The sequence below is a fragment of the Primulina eburnea genome, chromosome 5 (genome assembly GCF_022965805.1).
Source record: "Primulina eburnea isolate SZY01 chromosome 5, ASM2296580v1, whole genome shotgun sequence".
NCBI classification, from domain to species: domain Eukaryota; kingdom Viridiplantae; phylum Streptophyta; class Magnoliopsida; order Lamiales; family Gesneriaceae; genus Primulina; species Primulina eburnea.
The window spans coordinates 15,308,713-15,328,148 of NC_133105.1; the positions used below are offsets into that span (position 1 = coordinate 15,308,713).

The 19,436-nt window shown below is 40.9% G+C and overlaps 2 protein-coding genes across 2 annotated transcripts; one reads left to right on the plus strand and one right to left on the minus strand.

The window, feature by feature from the left end:
* Window positions 1-2,140: 2,140 nt before the first annotated feature.
* Window positions 2,141-2,638, minus strand: LOC140831391 (uncharacterized). Its single transcript, XM_073195144.1, has one exon. The coding sequence runs from the start codon at window positions 2,636-2,638 to the stop codon at window positions 2,141-2,143; it is 498 nt and encodes a 165-aa protein (XP_073051245.1).
* Window positions 2,639-14,365: 11,727 nt separating this feature from the next.
* Window positions 14,366-14,779, plus strand: LOC140831392 (uncharacterized). Its single transcript, XM_073195145.1, has one exon. The coding sequence runs from the start codon at window positions 14,366-14,368 to the stop codon at window positions 14,777-14,779; it is 414 nt and encodes a 137-aa protein (XP_073051246.1).
* The last annotated feature ends 4,657 nt before the right edge of the window (window positions 14,780-19,436 follow it).

A 19,436-nucleotide genomic window follows, 5' to 3' on the forward strand; every position in this document is an offset into this window, starting at 1 on the left:
CGTTCACCGACTTCCAAACCCATTCAATTGGTCACAAGACATTTAGCATACCTCAAAAACTTAAAATATTTTCTTGCACGTCAACATACTTACTTGGTGTTGAGGGATTCATTGGACTTCGATCGGGGTCGTTGCTGCACATTCTAACATGAATTCGAATGCTTAACTGATACACTTAGACATAATAACCAAGCTTACTCACGAGCTCCTTTAATCCCTTAGGACGTTCTACCATTCCCATGACTCGACCTTGTAAACCATTGTACTAAACCAAGACATCGAACCTTCACGTATAGTATAAGATTTTTCCCAAAATTGTGAAGGACACGGACCCCGTGCCTACCTCCGTGTAGGGGTCCGTGTAGACTCGGGTGAGAAGGCTCGAAAGAAAAAGTGGACACGGACCCCCTGACAGGGTCCGTTTGGGGGTCCGTGTAGACTCTGGAAAAATTCACTCCGGAAGGAACAAAGGCACGGACCCCGTGCCAGGGTCCGTCCGTGGGTCCGTGTACCTGCGGGACAAGGAAAAACTTCGGAAATTCTAAACAGGTTTTGCTTAACAGTCTAGACTCGATTGCACGGACCACGAATAGACACCACGAGACACTTCTTAGAACACTAAGGCATTATGTCAAAACCAAGAGAACATTAAAAATAACCCCAAGAGTAACAATCCACAACCAATAACACAATTCGGATTTCGACACCAACTTTCTTCCTACGATGCTTAATTCAACTTGTTGCCTAACGACGCGAACCCACACGTTAATAACCATCCCAACATCATAAACAAAGACCTATACGTTGCAGCGATCACCCGTCGATTTCCAACGAAGCCTGCAACACAAAAACTTCAAGAACACAATTTTCGTAAAAGTCGCAGTTTGAGCAGTTCCACGAAAAACATCATAACTCACTCAATTTTCGTCCAAAAACCTCGAATTTTATATCAAATCGAAGGCATCGAAAGGTTCTACAATTTTTTAGTTGAAAGATTTCTCAAAATCTTGACTGAAAATTCACAGTTTCAACCAGAACAGTAAAAACGTGATTTTTTATCCCTAAAATGGTTTCAAAAGTGATCCCAACACAATTGCTCAAACTTCTACACATCGTACACATGGTTTTACGCATAAATAACAACGCACGCATAATATGACATGGTCGATGCATCAGGAACAGAATATACGTGCCTTTTGATCATAACTTTACCGAAACGACGTCACCGAAGCGGAGATGGAAGCGAGGTTGATCTGGGACGATCGTGGCTCGAATGTCTTGCAATAAAATCCCCCAAAAACTTGATGGAAAAATAAGGGGAAGGGGCGGCTGCTTGAAGGAGTAGGAACCCTAGGTTTCTTTCTTTTAAAATCGTAAAATTGAGATGTGTAGGGTGTGTTGTGTGTTGAGCGTTTTCTACTATGTGTAAAAACATGTGTGTGCGTGTGTTTTAATAGTTAGGGAATAAATTATGCCTAATTAACAATTAACATGGTAATTAAAAAGGCTAATTAAAAAGGTTGAATCAAATAACACTCAAATTTTATAAAATTCTCCTTGCTTAAAATAACACCCACCAAAATGTTAATCTTAAAAGTTTTAAACTCTATAATTCCTAAATACATAAATAAGGATTTTAAAACATTAAACTGAATAAATTATTTAAAACGCCCCATTCTCAATTTAAAATAAAATACCCCATTAAAATTGCAAAAATCGTCACTGGGTCTTTTCCTCAATCCCGCCTCGAATAATCGCCTGAAACATGAAACTTGAAAAAACTTTAACGTGCATCACATAAACATAAGTATTTTAAAATAATGCATTTGAATAAATCATATATTAATACTCGTTTTAAAATTAAATAAAAAGGCTTTAATGATTAAACAAATGCACGGGTTATACGTGTACTGAATTTGGGCACTACAAATAGAAACATTAACTTCAATAAAAAAACATACCATGGCCAGAACTCTTCTGGGCAAGATACTCCGCGCAATTACTGCTCCAATGTCCAGGCTTGTTGCAGTGGAGACAGACTTCTTCTGACTTGTCAGGCTTTGTGGTCCCCGGATTTGGTTTCTTGTATGGCTTCTTGTTGGGCTTGTTCTTCTTCAAAGGGGCAGAACGCTTCTTGTATTTATTTGGGGCTCCCCTTTTCGTACCCGGACAAAGAACCCACTAGAAGAACATGCTTTTCCTTTTTAATTGTGGCCTCATAATTATTAAGCATATTGACCAACTCTTCAAGGGTGAACTCAAACTTTTTCATATTAAAATTAACCACAAATGCATCGAACAAAGCAGGTAATGACAGCAAGATGATATCAGTCGAGAGCTCACTAGGTATAACCACGTCGAGTCCCGCCAATTTCTCAATGAGCCCAATCATCCTAACACCATGCTCATGTACCGAAGTCCCCTCTCGCAAGCATGCAGTCATGAGTTCTTTAACAGTAGCATGTCTCTCTGAACGTGTTCGTACAAAATACAATTCTTTCAAATGAAGGTGAATGTCAGAAGCATTCACCGCATCCTCGAACCTCCTCTGAATTTCATTCGATATAGAAGCCAACATGTAGCTCTTAGCTTGAAGATCATGGTCCCACCATTTCTCAAGCTTAGCTAACTCAGTCATACTGATATCAGGAGCTGCCTCCTTTGGTGGCTTCTTATCAAGCACATACGCAATCCTTTCGGAGTTCAGAACAATCTTTAAATTTCGAAATTATACATGATAGTTAGGGCCAGTCAATTTGTTTTGAACGAGAATGATTGAAAGCAGATTGCGAGTAGACATCATAAATATACTGAAAATCAAAACTGATAATGGTTACTGATAATTTTAAAATAATTCTAAGATATAAAATATGGATTTCATTTTATAAATTTTCCTCCCACTATTTTTGACATTTCCACCACCCTCTGATAAAAAAGGGAAATCGTATTTCCTTAGTGGGCATGTAGAGTCCAATTAGTCAATTATAATCCCGAATAATATCAGCCAATTATAATTTCTAAAAAGTAGAATCCAATTACATCCCAATGCAACATCCGCGTGTTTTGCCTCAGGTTTAATAAGGACCCAATAATATGACACCGTTTATTTTCACGTGTCAAACCAACCCATCAATATTGAATTGTAGTGGACGGTCGCCATGAGTTCCCCCAATAATATGAGCCGAAGTCATGGGAGTTCCACTCAATTTACATCATATATCTGGTGGAAGCCATAGCTTTCCGGCGTCTAGGCCTACACAATAATATGAGCCAGACATTGTCCGCGGGTAGCGATCAACATGCAACCACGGTTGATGAAAAGCAAGGAAAAATTAATGTAACGCCCCGAAAATTTTAAAGTTCACGCAAACAACATGCATGCAATTTTTAAGTTCTCTTGTATTTTAATTGATTTTTTTAATTGCATAAATTAATTTTGTTGTGCATATTGACATGTTTAAAATATATTTTTACATGGTTGCATTAAAATGTATTTTTAAAAGTTATTGGAGTTGCGATCGAGGAACGGAGACCGAGGGATGAAAAATAGAAAATGTTTTTATTAAATAATTGTTTTTAATTATTTAAAATATGGGTGATGTTTTTTATTATTTTTGAAAATGTGGGGTTTTGATGTGATTTTATACGCCGGAACGTAATTTTATCGGTGTTGGTTTTTCAACAAAAATACAAGCGTTTGGGCAACCCGGCTAATACATTTACAAACTTATTTAAGCAAAATTATATTTAATATTTTAATTAATCTCTAATGAGCTTAAATGGGCCTAATTAATATCTTAATGGACCAAAGCTTAATTAGTGTTTAATTAACTATATAATATGCAATTAACCTTCCCCAAACCCTTTACACAACATGCCCCACACCCCCTTTGCAAATCAAACTCTTCCTTCCTAAAATTTTACACGGCACACACCTAATATTCATCAAGGGAGAATTCAAAAGTTTCAATGGAAAATCAAACCAAGGTCGTTCGTCGCCATTCTTCGCAATCGTCAACGGTTTTTCGTGCGTTTAAAACGCAAAGGCACGCCATATTCTCCTTTCACTCATCATCACACAATATTATGTAATTGTTTATGAATTTGCATGAAAACAAGTTGCAACTTTGAAGATTTTCGGATATGCATATTGTTTATTTTTAAAACAAGTATTTTGATCTAAAAACCATGAAATTCATGCACTAAGTGGCTGCCATGATTAGGAAGGGTAAGGGCATATTTTTTTCATGATATAAGGGTCCTAGGATGCACGACACCTTGCTTCACAATAGTTGGAAACAAGCTGGAACCAATTGTTTATTTTCATAGCATGTGTGATCGGTTCAAGGGAAAGTGATGCATGGGGGCAGGTGGCCCGACCAGGCCTTGTGGTTGGGTAATAGGGGTCATGATTAGGTCCTAGGATAGGTTCTAGGAGGGCTAGGGCTAGAGACTTGGGCTGGGGAAGAGTCCACGTGAAGTGGAACTCTCCCCCAAAACTTGCGTAGGAATCGTTCTGGAAAGAACTGGCCTGTGTGCGAGCCAGGCTGGTCCATCAGGGCCAAGGGAGGTTGGCCAAGGGTTGGTCATGGGTTGGTGTCGAGCCAAACACATGAAGCATGAGAAGCAAGGAAGCGTGCTGCTGCTTTGCTTGATGTGGTGGCTCGCTGTGCAGGTTTCAGGGGCTGGGCTGGTCTTGGTTTGGTCTGGGGGTGGTCTGGGGAAGGTTAGGGTCATGAGTGGTCAAGTGTTTAGGGGCTGGAAGTGTCCTAGTTGGGCTAGGAGTCGTAAATATTCTAGGAGACTCACACATAAAACATGCAGTATTTTAAGACAAGTTCCGGTAGGGATTGTGCGATTTAGGGGATGGTTCTATGGGCTGGGCATGGTTGGTAGGGTCCATAGGTGGGTTGGCTAGGGTTTGGTTCAAGGTGGCTCGGGCGTGACTCGAGTAAATTAGTAGATGGCTCGGTGTGTTTGGTAGGGTGTCAAAACGACAATTAAACGGCTAAAATTGAATCCATGGGTCCACGGGTGTGGCTCATGACTTGGAAGGATAGAATAAATCTTATAAATGTTATGTTTAAAACATGGGATGAAAATAACGAGTTTTGGATTTATTCGGGATTTACGCACGAAACGCTAATTAACGAATTAAGTGAAACGCCTAGTTTTAAGATTTATAAAATTATGAAAATTTATATTTAAGCTTAAATAATTATTATAAGTCTAAGTTTTTATATTGAGAATTTTATATTAAGGTTTGATTTAATTCGGGAGTAAAACGCATTAATACGTCACATTTAAAGATTAAATTAAAAATCATCGATTTTAGCTAAATAAAAATATGAGAAAATTCACGTAGCCTTAAATAATTATTTGGGACATGTTAGAGTCAAGGAAATTAAGAAAAATTCAAGAACGTGAAATTTTACATCTAGAGGTAAAACGCTCATTTTACACCTAGAAATAAGTAAACGTCATGGCAGTGTCCTGATTGTTGTTCTATATGCTAATATGATTATTTTCAATGATTATGGATGCTTATGAATTTTTATATGTTAATATGTCAATTCTAAATGTTTATGAATTTTAAGAAGTTAAAATGTTTATTTTAAATGTTTACCGATTTTTAATATGTTAAAATGTTTATTTTTAAATGTTTATGGATTTTTATAATTTAATTTTGACATTTAAAAGACATGTTGCATGCTTGGTTTAAAATAAAAACAATATTATATGCATGTTTTTATTAAGTGATGGAAATACGAAATGTTGAAGGACGTGAAGGATTGTGACTAAATATGTTGGAAATATCGTGAGGGTTATGGTCCCAGTAGGAGCCTGAAAATCGTGTTTCCGTTGATACGAATACGAATATAATGATATGAGAATATGAATGGGGATGTCATGAGGGGAGAAGGCCCTAGAAGGAACCCATTTACAGGAAAAGACCCTTGAGGGAGCCCGTCTATGGGAGAAGACCCCCCGAGGGAGCCCTGATGATCGCATTTCTATATGAGGATATGTTAATACGTAAGGCCAGGGCCCAGTTGACCGGTGAGAGTGTTGCTGGTGTCCCCTGCTGCCCAGTACTGTGGTTACATGTAGATGGATCCATCGCCCCATACGATTAAGAATACGAGTCACAATTACGATCTGAATTCAACAAACACGAACATGAACATGAATATGGATATGAATATGAATATGTTTATATGATTATGTTTATGAAAATGTTTAAGTTTAAAGTTTATGCATTATTATGAAAATGATATTTTAAGTACAAGTATTTTTCACTGTTATAAGTTGACTGTATTATGTATTACTTGTTATCAGAATATGATGTGTTGAGTATTTAGACTCACTAGGTGTGTATGATGCAGGTGATATTAATAACTATGATATTGGAGGTCTTGATGGGAGACTTGCTGGACTGTCGGTGCACATAACCCGAGGACCAACGCTTCTATTTTCCGCATTTAAGTTTTGATTTAGTTAACGATTTTTACGACATTTTATTTATGCTTTTTGAGAGAATTTTTGAGAGGTTTAGTATGAGCTACAATTTTCAACATTTATTGCTTTTTAGTTTTGGTAAAATGATTGACGATTTCTTGATTTGACTATTCCTTTTGGATTTTCAAATATTAGTTGGATGATTTATTTTAAAATGGTGCAAAGGTATTTTTATGTATATGTATAGGCCGAAAGTTGGAGAGTTTTTTTTAAAAAAATCTAGTACTTTTTAAGAAAACGAATAAGAAGACTTTTCAATTAAACTCTTTTAATTTTTACTTTTTCGGTTTGATATAAATTTTGAATCTTATTCAAAATGACGGATTTTAATTTTAAAATTGTCCCATCATTTTAATTTAAAAATCGCGTGCCACGAGTTTGTATGTTTTCCAGATTCATACAACTATATTATTTAATAATATACAGACATGCATACTTATATATATCGCATATATCATAATATGACATTCAACAATAAATAAGGATGATCGATCTCCAACACTATTAGATCCATGTGACCCATATATGGATCCAAGTCCAAAACCTAGTAGAATACAGGGATGCAAATGCAACTATTACAAGAGCTTCCAATAATTTATATGTCTTCATATTGTTCATCGGGCTCACCATCTTCCAGTCTTGATCTTCCAATATTTCTAATAATTACATTTAAATAGCCATGGAACATAAGGGATACATCTCATGAGGGTGGGAACGGGCCATAAACCAGACCCACATTAATAATTGTTTGGGCTCAAAATAATTAAATTAGAAGCCCAATTTAATTATTTAATTCGAAGCCCAATGAAAGTAGAAATTAATTAAAAGCCCATCAAACGCAGTGGGTTGATTTTTAAACCGATCACGAAGCACTGAAAAGGGGGAAGATCATGGGAGCAGGGATAGATCATGGCTTGAAAAGAGGGGAACGTGGATCATGGGGGAGTGGTGAGAAGCGGCACAGTGGTGGGAAGAAAAGGGCATTGGAAAAACACAACAGAGGACACACAACTCAACTCAGCAAAAATCTGCAAAATACTCTATGCTAAAAATTCAATCTTCAAGCATTAGTTTTTAAGCGTTCTCGCATATTTCTAGCATTCTACGTCTTGTTGCAGTAACTTTACAATTTATTATATTTTTCATGTCTTTGATGAACTCCTACAATTTTTGTAAATTCAAAATTATGTCACGGGTTTATTTCCATCAATTTCCGATAGTTTTCTTCGTTTTGGCGTTATAGTTGTTTTAGGAGACTAGAACTGACGGTCGCATTTAGAAATCACGTTGCTTGAATATTTAGAAGTTAGATTTTATCATTTTCACACAAATCGGTGCACTTTCGCACCTGGCACGCCCGCAAATCAAATATTGTGCAAACATATTTTTGGCACCCCCGGTGGGACCATCACTATCCCGCCAAGAAGAAAAGAAAACGTCAATCAAGGGGATGGGGAGTCTCAACCAAGCCAGGAAGAGGTTCACGTTCCACTAACAGAGCAGCCGGCCGCTGAAGAGCCGACCAGGGAGTTGGATTTGCATCCAAGTAATGTTCCAGAGATGTATGCTCATATTTCAAACCGTTTGGTTGAAGAATTGACTGCGATGAAAATTGAAGAAATATCACAAGCACTGTCCAAGGCTGTGTCTGATTGCTTGAAGACAGTATTGGGTAAACCAAACCAGTCAACCAACAAAGAGCAGAACATAAGTGAAAAAGAAGGGAACCAAGGAAGAAACCAAGTCCAGGGAAATAACAACGTCCATGAATTTGACCAGGGAGTTGGAAACTCAAAGGCTGGTGATCCTCGCCGCCCGGAGTTTACTCTCCCAAATCATCCAGAAAGAAGGTATACACCACCTCACAAGAGAGAAGAAACCTTAGGAGGAAGATCCCAGCCATATCCACGTGCTCATGTAGAGGGGAGTTCGAAACAACCAGTTACTCAAGTGTACAGCGTGACAAATCCTCTATACCAACCAAGAGCTTATGATTACATATCACACATGGATTATCAAGGAGTGGATGGGGGCTTCCCAGGAGGTAATATTGGTTTAAATGCAGGGTTTCAAGCTCGGGGGCAAATTACTACCATCACCAACTCCCCACTCAGAACATGCACGGGATTGATCCAGAAATGGTGAGAGAGATTGTTCAAGAGCTATATGGGCCGGACTTGAAACAGATTGGTAGCCCAGAGTTCCACAAACCCTATCCAGACTGCATAGACGTGAATAACCCGTACCCAAGGGGTTATAGAGTTCATGATTTCAGTTTATTCTTTGGGGAGGATGGCCAGTCCAGCATGGAACACATAGCCAGATTCACCATCCAGTTGCGGGGAATTAGCCAACTTGGAGAACTTCAACAATCAAAAGTTGCGGCTATTCCCGAGTTCCCTCACTGGGAATGCATTCGCTTGGTATGCCTCACTCCCCAGAAATTCAGTGGTGAGTTGGCAAGAGATGGAAAGAAAATTTCACATTCAATTCTATAGAACATAGCCATAAGTGTGCATTTCCGACTTATCCAGAGTCACTCAAAAGAAAGGAGAGTCTGTGGAATATTTCATAGACAGGTTCAAGAAGATAAAGAATAGGTGCAAGGTATTCCTGCTTGAGACCGAGTTCGTGAATATGGCACAAAAAGGGCTGGATTTTGAATTAAGGAAGAAATTCCAGGGAATGGAGTTCAGGGATTTCTTCGAGCTAGCTGCAAAAGTGGCTGAATACGAAGAACTATTGTGGGAAGAGTCGTACAAGAAGAAAACTGCTATGGGGTCTTATTATCAGGAGGTGGAATATGTAGCACTGGCAGAGATTTGGTCAGCTGGTTCTTGCACAGTTCCCCTACTAAAAAAGAAGCCAGCAGAACTTGAAAAGAAGAACAGCTCCCAACTCCCCAAAGACATGCAGTATACATTTGATGTGTCAAAGACCGAAGAAGTTTTCGATTTCTTGGTAAAAGAAAAATTCATCACATTCCCACCTGATCACAGGATGCCACCTACGGAAGAGCTGAAGGGACGAGAGTATTGTAAATACCACAACTCCTATAATCATGCCACCAAATCTTGTTGGGCGTTCAAGAACATTTTGCAGAATAGAATTAACAAGGGAGTTGTGAAATTCCCTAACAAACAAGAGTCTATGACGGTGGATGATGATCCTTTTCCTCCAGTGGCTTTGGTTAATGTGAATGTGACAGATTTGAGGGATCTTCTCAATGAGAAAAGAAGCTGATCCTTTGCAGTGAAAGACCGAGTAATCAAGAAATACTGGATTCCAAAGGGTCAATTGTTTGAAGCTCATGGAAAGCATAGTTTCGATCGAATGCGAACAGTTCAGCATCGTTTCCCTAGAAATGTTGGTAAAGTCGCGGCCTATCGGCCGAGGAACCAACATTTCCTTGAAAGACCAGTGCTTGAGAATCAAAAGTTCAGAGGGGAATCATCTCTTGATCAGCACCAGAGATACTCAGACAGGAGAAACATACGTAGAGTTGAGTCACGAAAGGTGGAAACCAGGAAAATATCAGCTGATCAATGCATGGAGCGGCGTGCATATGAAATCTCAAAAGGAAAAATGATTGAGAGCCGGAGAGCAAAGCCGAGATACGTCCTTCCAGCCAGAGGAGAGTTCAGTGAGTCTTGGAGAGTGGCCCAACACAAAAAGTTCCCTAGGCCACCGACTAGGACTCAAAAGAGACGGCTGTTGAGAGAAAGAGCTATTGCAAGAAGAGAGGAGTCCTCTAAGTTGAGAAATGAACCCACAATTGATGTTCCAGTCTCCAGGGAGCCAGTGGGGAGTAAATCTAAGTTTGGAAGATCGGCTACTGAAGATAAGTTTGTGGAAGATGATGATGATTTGTTAAGCGAAGAGGATGATCAAGCAAGAAAAACAATTAATTTTCGCGTTGGAGAATTTCACATCACCGTGGACTGTGCCACAGGAGTAGTGATACTACCCGAGAGATTTAAAATGATGGAAGAAGAGAATGGTGAGTTGATGCCCCAAGAATCGGTGCAAAAGAAAGAGCATGCAAATAAACTCCATGAAGGAAGTTCAAGAGTGATTATCAAGGAAGATCACCCGAATAAGCTTAAACAATTGATACTTAAAAAGCCTACACCGGCCATGACCAAGCACATAAGGCCGTTGTACATCAAAGCCCACTTGAATGGGAAGCCAGTGTCTAGGGTGTTGATTGACAATGGCTCAGCTGTAAATGTTCTTCCAATAAGAATGTTGAAAAGTCTGGGCAAAAATGAAGAAGACTTGATTCTTTCGGAAGTTTCGGTTGCTGCATTTACAGGGGAAACCACCAAGATCATTGGGGTATTCCCCGCTGATGTTATTGTGGAGAGTATGTCATCGTTATGTGCATTTTTCGTGGTAAACTCCTCCGCCAACTTCCAAGCATTGTTAGGCAGATATTGGATCCATCCAAACCAGTGCATACCATCCTCAATGCACCAGCTGTTGTTGTTTTGGAAAAGGGATGACGTGGAGGTCGTAGAAGCGGATGGACAGTCGTTCCAAACAAGTGCAAGTGCAGTAGAAGCCAGATATTACAATTGGGATTTTGGGCCCATCAAAATCTGTAGCAATAGCAAGAAAGAAAATCCATTGTACATGCAAACACCAACTCCAAGCTCGGTGTTGGAAATAATACTCAATCCTACTGTTATCGTGCCATCTAGGCCGATAATTCAGCCGCTGATTGAGGAGATTGATGATTAATTTGAACCAAAAAGAAAAAGAGGTAGTTGCAACCTCTATATGGAAGGCACATGTGCAGCAGGTACTGGACAAACTAAAGGAAGAGGAAGCATGTGACACTTATGGAACTGAAATTGTCCAAGAAGAAGAATACGAAGATGATGAGCTCCAATCGATGAGTTGTTGATGGCGCCATCTCAAATGGAAGATGGCCAAAATGAAGTTCAAGACACATTGGAAGAAATTAACTTGGGGGAGCTTGAGAATCCAAAAGTGGTATACATGAGTAAGCTACTGGAAGAACAGTTGAAGCAAGACTTGATCAGCATGTTGAAGGAATACAAAGATTGTTTTGCATGGAGTTATGATGACATGTCAGGGTTGGACCGAAAATTGGTCGAACACCGACTTCCACTCAAAGAAGGTTTCAAACCGTTTCAACAGCCATCTCGTCGCATGTCAAAAGAAGTTGAATTGAAAGTGAAAGAAAAAGTTGAGAAATTGTTGAAGGGCAAGTTTATAAAACCAATCAGATATACCGAATGGCTTTCGAACATTGTGCCAGTCATGAAAAAAAATGGCAAGGTCAGAATATGCATCGACTTTCGAGACTTGAACTGTGCAACTCCCAAAGATGTATATGTGGTGCCGATACCTGATATGTTAATTGATTTAGTGGCTAGACATGAGTTGTTGCCTTTCATGGAAGGGTTCTAGGTCTACAACCAGATCAAAATAGCAGAGACTGACACTCACAAAACAGCATTCAGATGCCCGGGAGCTTTTGGTACGTTTGAATGGCTTGTTATGCCATTCGGGCTAAAGAACGCGGGAGCCACATATCAAAGAGCTATGAACTCGATCTTTCATGACATGATAGGGCATCATATTGAAGTTTATATAGATGATATCATTGTGAAGTCTAAACAAGCTGCTGATCACATTGAGCACTTGAGGAAGAGTTTCCAAAGAATGAGGCAACATGAGTTGAATTTAAATCCATTGAAATGTGCCTTTTGCGTAAAAGCAGGAAATTTTTTGACATTTCTGGTGCATCAAAGGGGAGTTGAAGTGGATAAAAACAAAGCCAAAGCTATTATGGAAGCAAATCCGCCTAGAAACAATAAAGAGTTGCAACGCTTCCTTGGGCAAGTGAATTACTTGAGGCGTTTTATTTCTAACCTTGCAGGGAAGACAAAAGAGTTTTCACAGCTGTTGAAGCTCAAAGACAGCGGGGAGTTCAAATGGGAAGAGTTACATCAGAAAGCTTTTGATGTGATCAAGAGTTATCTATCAAACCCGCCTATTCTGATGCCTCCCAGGTATGGAATGCCCCTTAAATTATACATCTCTGCTGCTCATGAATCGATTGGATGTCTATTAGTTCAAAATAATCATGAAAGAAATGAACAAGCCATCTATTATTTGAGTAGATTCCTTACTCCAGTAGAGGTGAAATACTCTGTGATTGAAAAGCTATGCTTAACACTGTATTATGCATGTACTAAGTTAAGACATTATTTGATTCAATCAAGAGTGTATGTGGTGGCTAAAACCGATTTGATTAAATACATGCTTAATAGACCCATTCTCTCGGGGCGGATTGGTCAATGGTCTTTGGCATTGGCCGAGTTTACATTGACCTATTATCCCCAAAAGTCAATAAAAGGCCAAGCTATCGCCGATTTTTTAGCTGATCATCCTTCACTTGATGAGTTTATTGGAGAACAGGTTGGATTTCTAGTTTGTGGAGTGGGAGTTCAATCCTGGGAGTTGAAGTTCGATGGATCAATTACAGAAACAGCAGTTGGAGCTGGTATTGTGATCACCTCCCCAAGAGGTGTGAAAACCGCTCTATCCTTTATTTGGATTTTCCATGCACCAACAATCAAGCGGAATACGAAGCAATGGTCATTGGATTGGAAATTCTGAAAGATTTGGGGGCAAGAGAATTGTTAATATCAGGGGATTCTCAGCTGGTACTCAAACAGCTGTCAGGGGAGTTCAAATGCACAAGTTTGTCCTTGGATCCATACTATACCGCAGCATCCAATCTTCTAGATGATTTCGAGGAAGTGTAATTAGTACACGTCCCAAGACAAAAAAATTGGGAGGCAGACGAGTTGGCACAGGTTGCTTTGGGATTGAAGATGTCTCCAGAACTTACACACATGCTAGTGTTGATTCAGAAGAAAAACCACCCTTCAATTCAACAAAGAGGGATTCAGGTAGACACGCTCAACTTGGATATAAACTTAGCTGGTGACTGGAGGGGTGACATGAAAATGGTGTTAGAATCAACCGGGAGAGATATTCCACATGGTTTAAAAATGAGAGCTCTTAATTACGTTTTAGTGGAGTGAGATTTGTACAGAAAAGGGTTAGATGGTTTGCTCCTCAGATGCATAGGCTTCTCAGAAGCTTTGGAGATCATGAAGCAAGTTCATGAGGGAGTGTGTGGAGCGCATCAATCTGGAATAAAGATGAGATGGTTGATAAGGAGGTATGGCTACTATTGGCCATCCATCCTGAAAGATTGCATCAAATATGCTAAGGGATGCCAGCCATGTCAGAGACATGGGAGCATCCAAAGAATTCCGGCGGATGATCTTCACAGCGTTGTCAAACCATGGACATTCAAGGGCTGGGCCATGGACTTAATAGGGAAAATCTACCCATCATCATCTAAAGACCACTCATTCATCCTTGTGGCCACAGATTTTTTCACCAAATGGGTAGAAGCAGTGCCTTTGAAGAAAGCCGAGCAAGGGGATGTCATTAACTTTGTGAAATAAAATATTATTCATAGATTTGGAATTCCAGAGTCACTGACCACGGATCAAGGAACTATGTTCACGGGCTCAGATATGAGGGAATTTGCAGGAGACTGTGGAATCAAATGGATAAAATCATCCCCTCATTACCCACAATCCAACGGACATGCAGAAGCATCGAACAAAGTTTTGATAAAGATTCTACAGAAAATGATGGAAGAAAATCCTCGGGATTGGCCAAGGCCATTATCAGAAACTTTGTGGGCGTACAGAACATCCAAGAGGACTGCCACTGGAGTGAGCCCTTTTTTCCTTACCTTTGGCCATGATGCAGTGTCCCATTAGAGATTATGGTGCCATCAATGCGAGTGGCAAAGCAAAATGAACTTTCCCTTGAGAATTATAATGAAGCAATGATCATGAAGTTAGAAGAACTGGATGAGCTGAGAATCCAATGGTACAATGCTTTGTTGTTACAAAAACAGAAAGTGGCGAGAATCTACAACAAAATAGTTAACTGGAAAAGTTTCCATGAAGAAGAAATAGTGTGGAAGACAGTACTACCACTAGGAACAAAGGATAGGGAGCTGGGAAAATGGTCTCCCAACTGGGAGGGACCATTCAAGGTACATAAAGTGTTAGACGGAAATGCATATTGGCTATCAAGCTTAGATGGTCATCCACACAAAAGATGCATAAACGGCAAGTATCTCAAGCCGTATTTTCCAAGTATGAGGGAAGAAGTAGGAAAAGCTTGGGAGTGAAGCAAACACGAAGGCTAATATTCAGTGGGGAGTTGGCCTTCTTCAGTGGGGAGTTGGCCTTCGGGGCCACTTTTGTACATATTAAGTTCCTAATTTCAAGATGTCATGTGATGTAAGCCGTAGGGCCACTGATAAATATCTGTTGTTTATGATTCAACAATAAAATTGATCGGAGAGAGTGGGACAGTAAACCACTTTCATTCATTATTTTGAAGGCCCTTTGTTTCACTGGGGAGTCGGCCTTATGCCACTTATTTCCAATGTTTTTATGGTACGAGAAATCATGATGAAGTAGACCATACCGCCATTATAAATTGGTTGTTTGCATGTACAGTGACAGATTCATGAAGTAGGCCTTGAGGCCACTTAGAATATGGCACGAAAAGAACACAGCGAGCAAGGAATTGAGCTCACCGAGCGAACAACGAGTAATAAAGGAAGAACTGAAGAGAACAAAGGCGTTATGCGAACCCCAAGAGGACCCAGAAATTGACTTTGGAAGAAAAATAGGCTAACCAGCCATTTTTGTATGTTCTAGCATCATGTTCATGTTGTAAGATTTTATCTGAAGTAGGCCGTAGGGCCACTAATGTAAAAATTTGTTGGTTATGAAATAAAAACGATCCATTCAAGTTGGCCAGGAGGCCACTTTTATCATATTGAATTCATTTTGTTTCAATAAGAGATCAGGGAGGAAATAATCGCGAGCGGGGAGTTTTAAGCCAACATATGGTTTTGATTGAAGCTATTGAAATGAGTTGGGGTAAGTGGATTAAGAACGAATAGAAACTCCTTCCCAACATCCAATACACAACATCACATACGAACCCACCTTCATTCCACATCCATCACCCAACAACCACAACACCAAACCAACAGTCAACAAATCAAAGGCGGAATCACCGCATGCAAGAAAACAAGTAAACGTGTATGCGGGAAAAGGGTCCGACTGAAGTGCAAATGCATATACGTGTATGCGGGAAAGGGGTCCGACTGAAGTGCAAATGCATATACGTGTATGCGGGAAAGGGGTCCGACTGAAGTGCAAATGCGTATACGTGTATGCGGGAAAAGGATTCGACTGAAGTGCAATGCATAATGTTAGGGGCGAGGGAATCGTCTTGAGTGGATGCAGCACATAAGAGCACATAAGAGCACGTAAGAGTTAAGTCTTACATGTGTTGCAAAGAGCCCCAAACGACACCAAGGCTGAGGTGTCGAATACACCGGAGAACTGAGGCCAACTCATGGCCAATCCATGTTACCTTCTGAGAATAAACGCGTCTTTGTACACAAGAGAAACCAACAAAATGGGGGCAGTAAAGGCATGTAATCAAATCTAAAATAGGGGAAAAGATAGTAAAGTTCCTACAAGTGTGCCTATCAAACGGAATGCAAACACCTGTCTCAAACTAATGCATACTAGTCAAATAAGCGAAACAAGATCAAGGGAATAAAGCTCGAAGCTGCTCCCACTTGGCTAGACACTCCGATTGAGTGTTTTCTACATAGCCGCTTGGTCCAGAGTTGATAGTCATCCTTGAGACTAAGAAGTTGCTGGCCTATAGCTTTTGAATCTCTCCTACTGCCCAACAAATTAACCTCCAAAGTCTCTGCTTCATCCAGCAAGGTGACCATCCTAGCTCAGCGTCTCTGAATCTCCTCCTCCAGCCTTTTGATCTCAGCCTCCTCAGCATCATAACCGTCCGCAGCTGCAACAATCTGCTCACGAAGCTCCTTGTCATGCCTGTCCAGCTCATCTTTCTTCTCACGCTTGCTTTGGAAGGACGCGCGATGAGATATCATACATGCGCTGGCGGCAAAGGCTGCATCAGACTGCGAAAAGATGGTCGAAAGCCCATCAAGTATGCTGAACTCCGACGTAGAAAACTCTGGAGAAGTCTTAAGAATGGATATAGATGAGAGCATGGCCAATCTCTGGGACTCCCCGAGCTGGTGCAAGCCAAGACCAAGGAAATTTCTAACCTCAATCTTGGCATGAGCAAGGGCTTCGATGGATGGGGCACCTCTCTCAAGATTAGAAGTCTCTAGGAAACGCTATCGGAGAAGCTCAGATCAAATTGGCTTTTTGACTAGCCAATGAGACCGAGTCACGCCCTACGAGATGTAAGATCCTGTCAAATAAATAAAGTTAAAGTCAGGCATGAGTAGCATTGAAAACTTACAGGACAGAAATCAGTCGAAAGATATTACCATGGAGGGAGTGGCAACAGCAAGCCGTGAACTAGGAGGATTTGGGCTAAAAGAAACAGTAGAAGGGAACTCCTGCAAGAAAAACGTGTCATCCTCAGCCAAGAAGTCATTGGTTTGTTTGGCACCAGAAATTTCAGCATGGGGAGCTCCCTGTCCAGATGTTGCTGAGCTGAAATCAGCGTCAAGAGCTTTATTGTTGTCAGAGATTTCGACGCTAGAATCCTTGGGACTTGGCTGCACGGGATGTGGATCATCTTCACCAAGAATAATGGGATCATCAAAAGTGTTGCTAGGGCCCGAAATCAGCTTGGCTGAATGGCGAGTATGATATCGCCGACCCACCGTCTGGCGCTTAGGAGTAATACTTCTCGTCGGAGCAACTTTAGGAGCGGCCTTGGTCTTTGAGGATTGATATTTTTGGGGCACTGTGACCGGATCCTGTTTGAGTTTCAAACTCCCTTGAGTATCCATTTTTGGGAGATAGACAGACACAGGACTGTCCCCACTAGGAGCCAAATCTCGTTTGCGAGTACATGCAAAAAAAAAAAATACCAAAACAACAGTAAAACAATAGGTACTAGTAACAAATAAACTATGCCAATGTTAATGCAAGTAAGAAGTATGCGGAACAATACCAGGGTGGTGTATCACCGAGGGAATAAGGTTGAGATATCGAGTCCTCCACCAAGCAACAAATGTTTCAGTGGTTTTATGATCTAGTTGCACTATAGACCCAAGAAATCTCTGTGGCAGTGTAGAGAGAAGCTGCACTGTGGCCTTGTAAAGTCTTCTAGAGGCCACTTCAGAAGCAATATGAGTCAGGTCCATCGGGAAAGATAAAGTAGCCTGAGGGATCGCCGGAGACAACCACAATTGATATGCAAACAAGGACGAATTGTAAAATTCAAAAGACCAGCTTGACGTGTCATTGTAGGGTGGACGAGTAGAGGAACAATCTACCACCAGCAACCTCTGATGAATGTACTGGGTCAATAGTAAGGCAGCAACATCGTCGATCATGGAAATCTGGAAAAGCTCCAACCTAGAGAGTCTGTGTTAGGCAGGAGACATTGGGTCGCGATGGTAGATTAAAAGAATCCAATTTCAGATGATGCAGATAATGCATCAAGGCAGGGGCAGACAAGGTCAAACGGCTCCCCATTAATGACATGGTACGCAGCATGGCCTGAGGACCAGCGGGGAAATCTATCACACCGGAAAAATAGGAAAATGCCCATACCTGCAGGAACCAAGATATCCATCCCAATTTGGAAATGGGGTCGTGACGCACACATTGATTCAACACACGGTATACGGACCCCAACAACATGGTTGCCAAATTATAAACCTTACCCGTACTGAGAGAACACGCCAAGGGTAAATATTCAGAAGAAGGTTTGCCAGACGAAGGGCAAAATATATATTGGCAGATCAACATCCAAAGGAACATGGTGTGCTCAACTTCAGAGGGGATACCGGGACAAGAGAACCACTCTTTGACCACAGCCCTATAAGACGGATAGTAGTAGCGAGTGTGGGCCAAAGCAGGAGCAGCAGAGTCATCAATGAAATAAGGGGAATCCGCCCCCAGTACAGGCAACCCCAAGAGCAAGGATATGTCATAAAGGGTTATGGATAGTGGGCCAAAAGGTAGGATGAAGACATTACAGGAAGGGGACCAAAACCTAAGGATGCAATCGAATAGAATGGACTGTCTGGTTATCTTCACCTTAGAAACCATGACCAGAGGCGATAATCCCTGATGGCGCCACTGCCGTCCAAAGTGGGGTTCCAAACGGTCTATCCATTCAATCCAACCATCCCAATTCAATTCGTGTCGTTGGATTGAATGGATAGACCGTTTGGAACCCCACTTTGGACGGAAGCCACGACTTGAATTGGGATGGTTCGCTATGAGGGAGTAAATGTGGGGAAAGCAACAAATCCCTAGGGTGTAGCGAAGGCAGGGGGAAGAACAATTGATGGACCGGTGAAGGGAATTGATTGGATGGATATGAAGGATGTCGGATAGGTCCAATAGTAGCGGAGGCAAGGAAATTCGCAGCTTTGGTCCTGCAATCCGAGTAAGAGATAGATAAGAACGTTACAATACAAGAAGTAAACAGACAATCATGCATAAAAAACGGCCCATACCCAGCCTTAGCAACAACCACAAACGGATGAGAGATCCTGGAACCGAGTGAAAGTTGATTAACCACTGGTACACCTACACGAAGTTCGTTGGTATCTTAAACATATTTATCCAACAAATGAATTATGAGCCAAGGACATACCAGATGCCATAGAAGAGTGAACCACGGGAGTATTCATCACCGAGGTAAGAATCGAGGCTGGTATGGTAACTGATGCAGATGGCACAACTTTTACCGAAGATGGGGTCGGAGTATTAAGAGCAGTCAGAGATGGGGATGACGTTGCATCT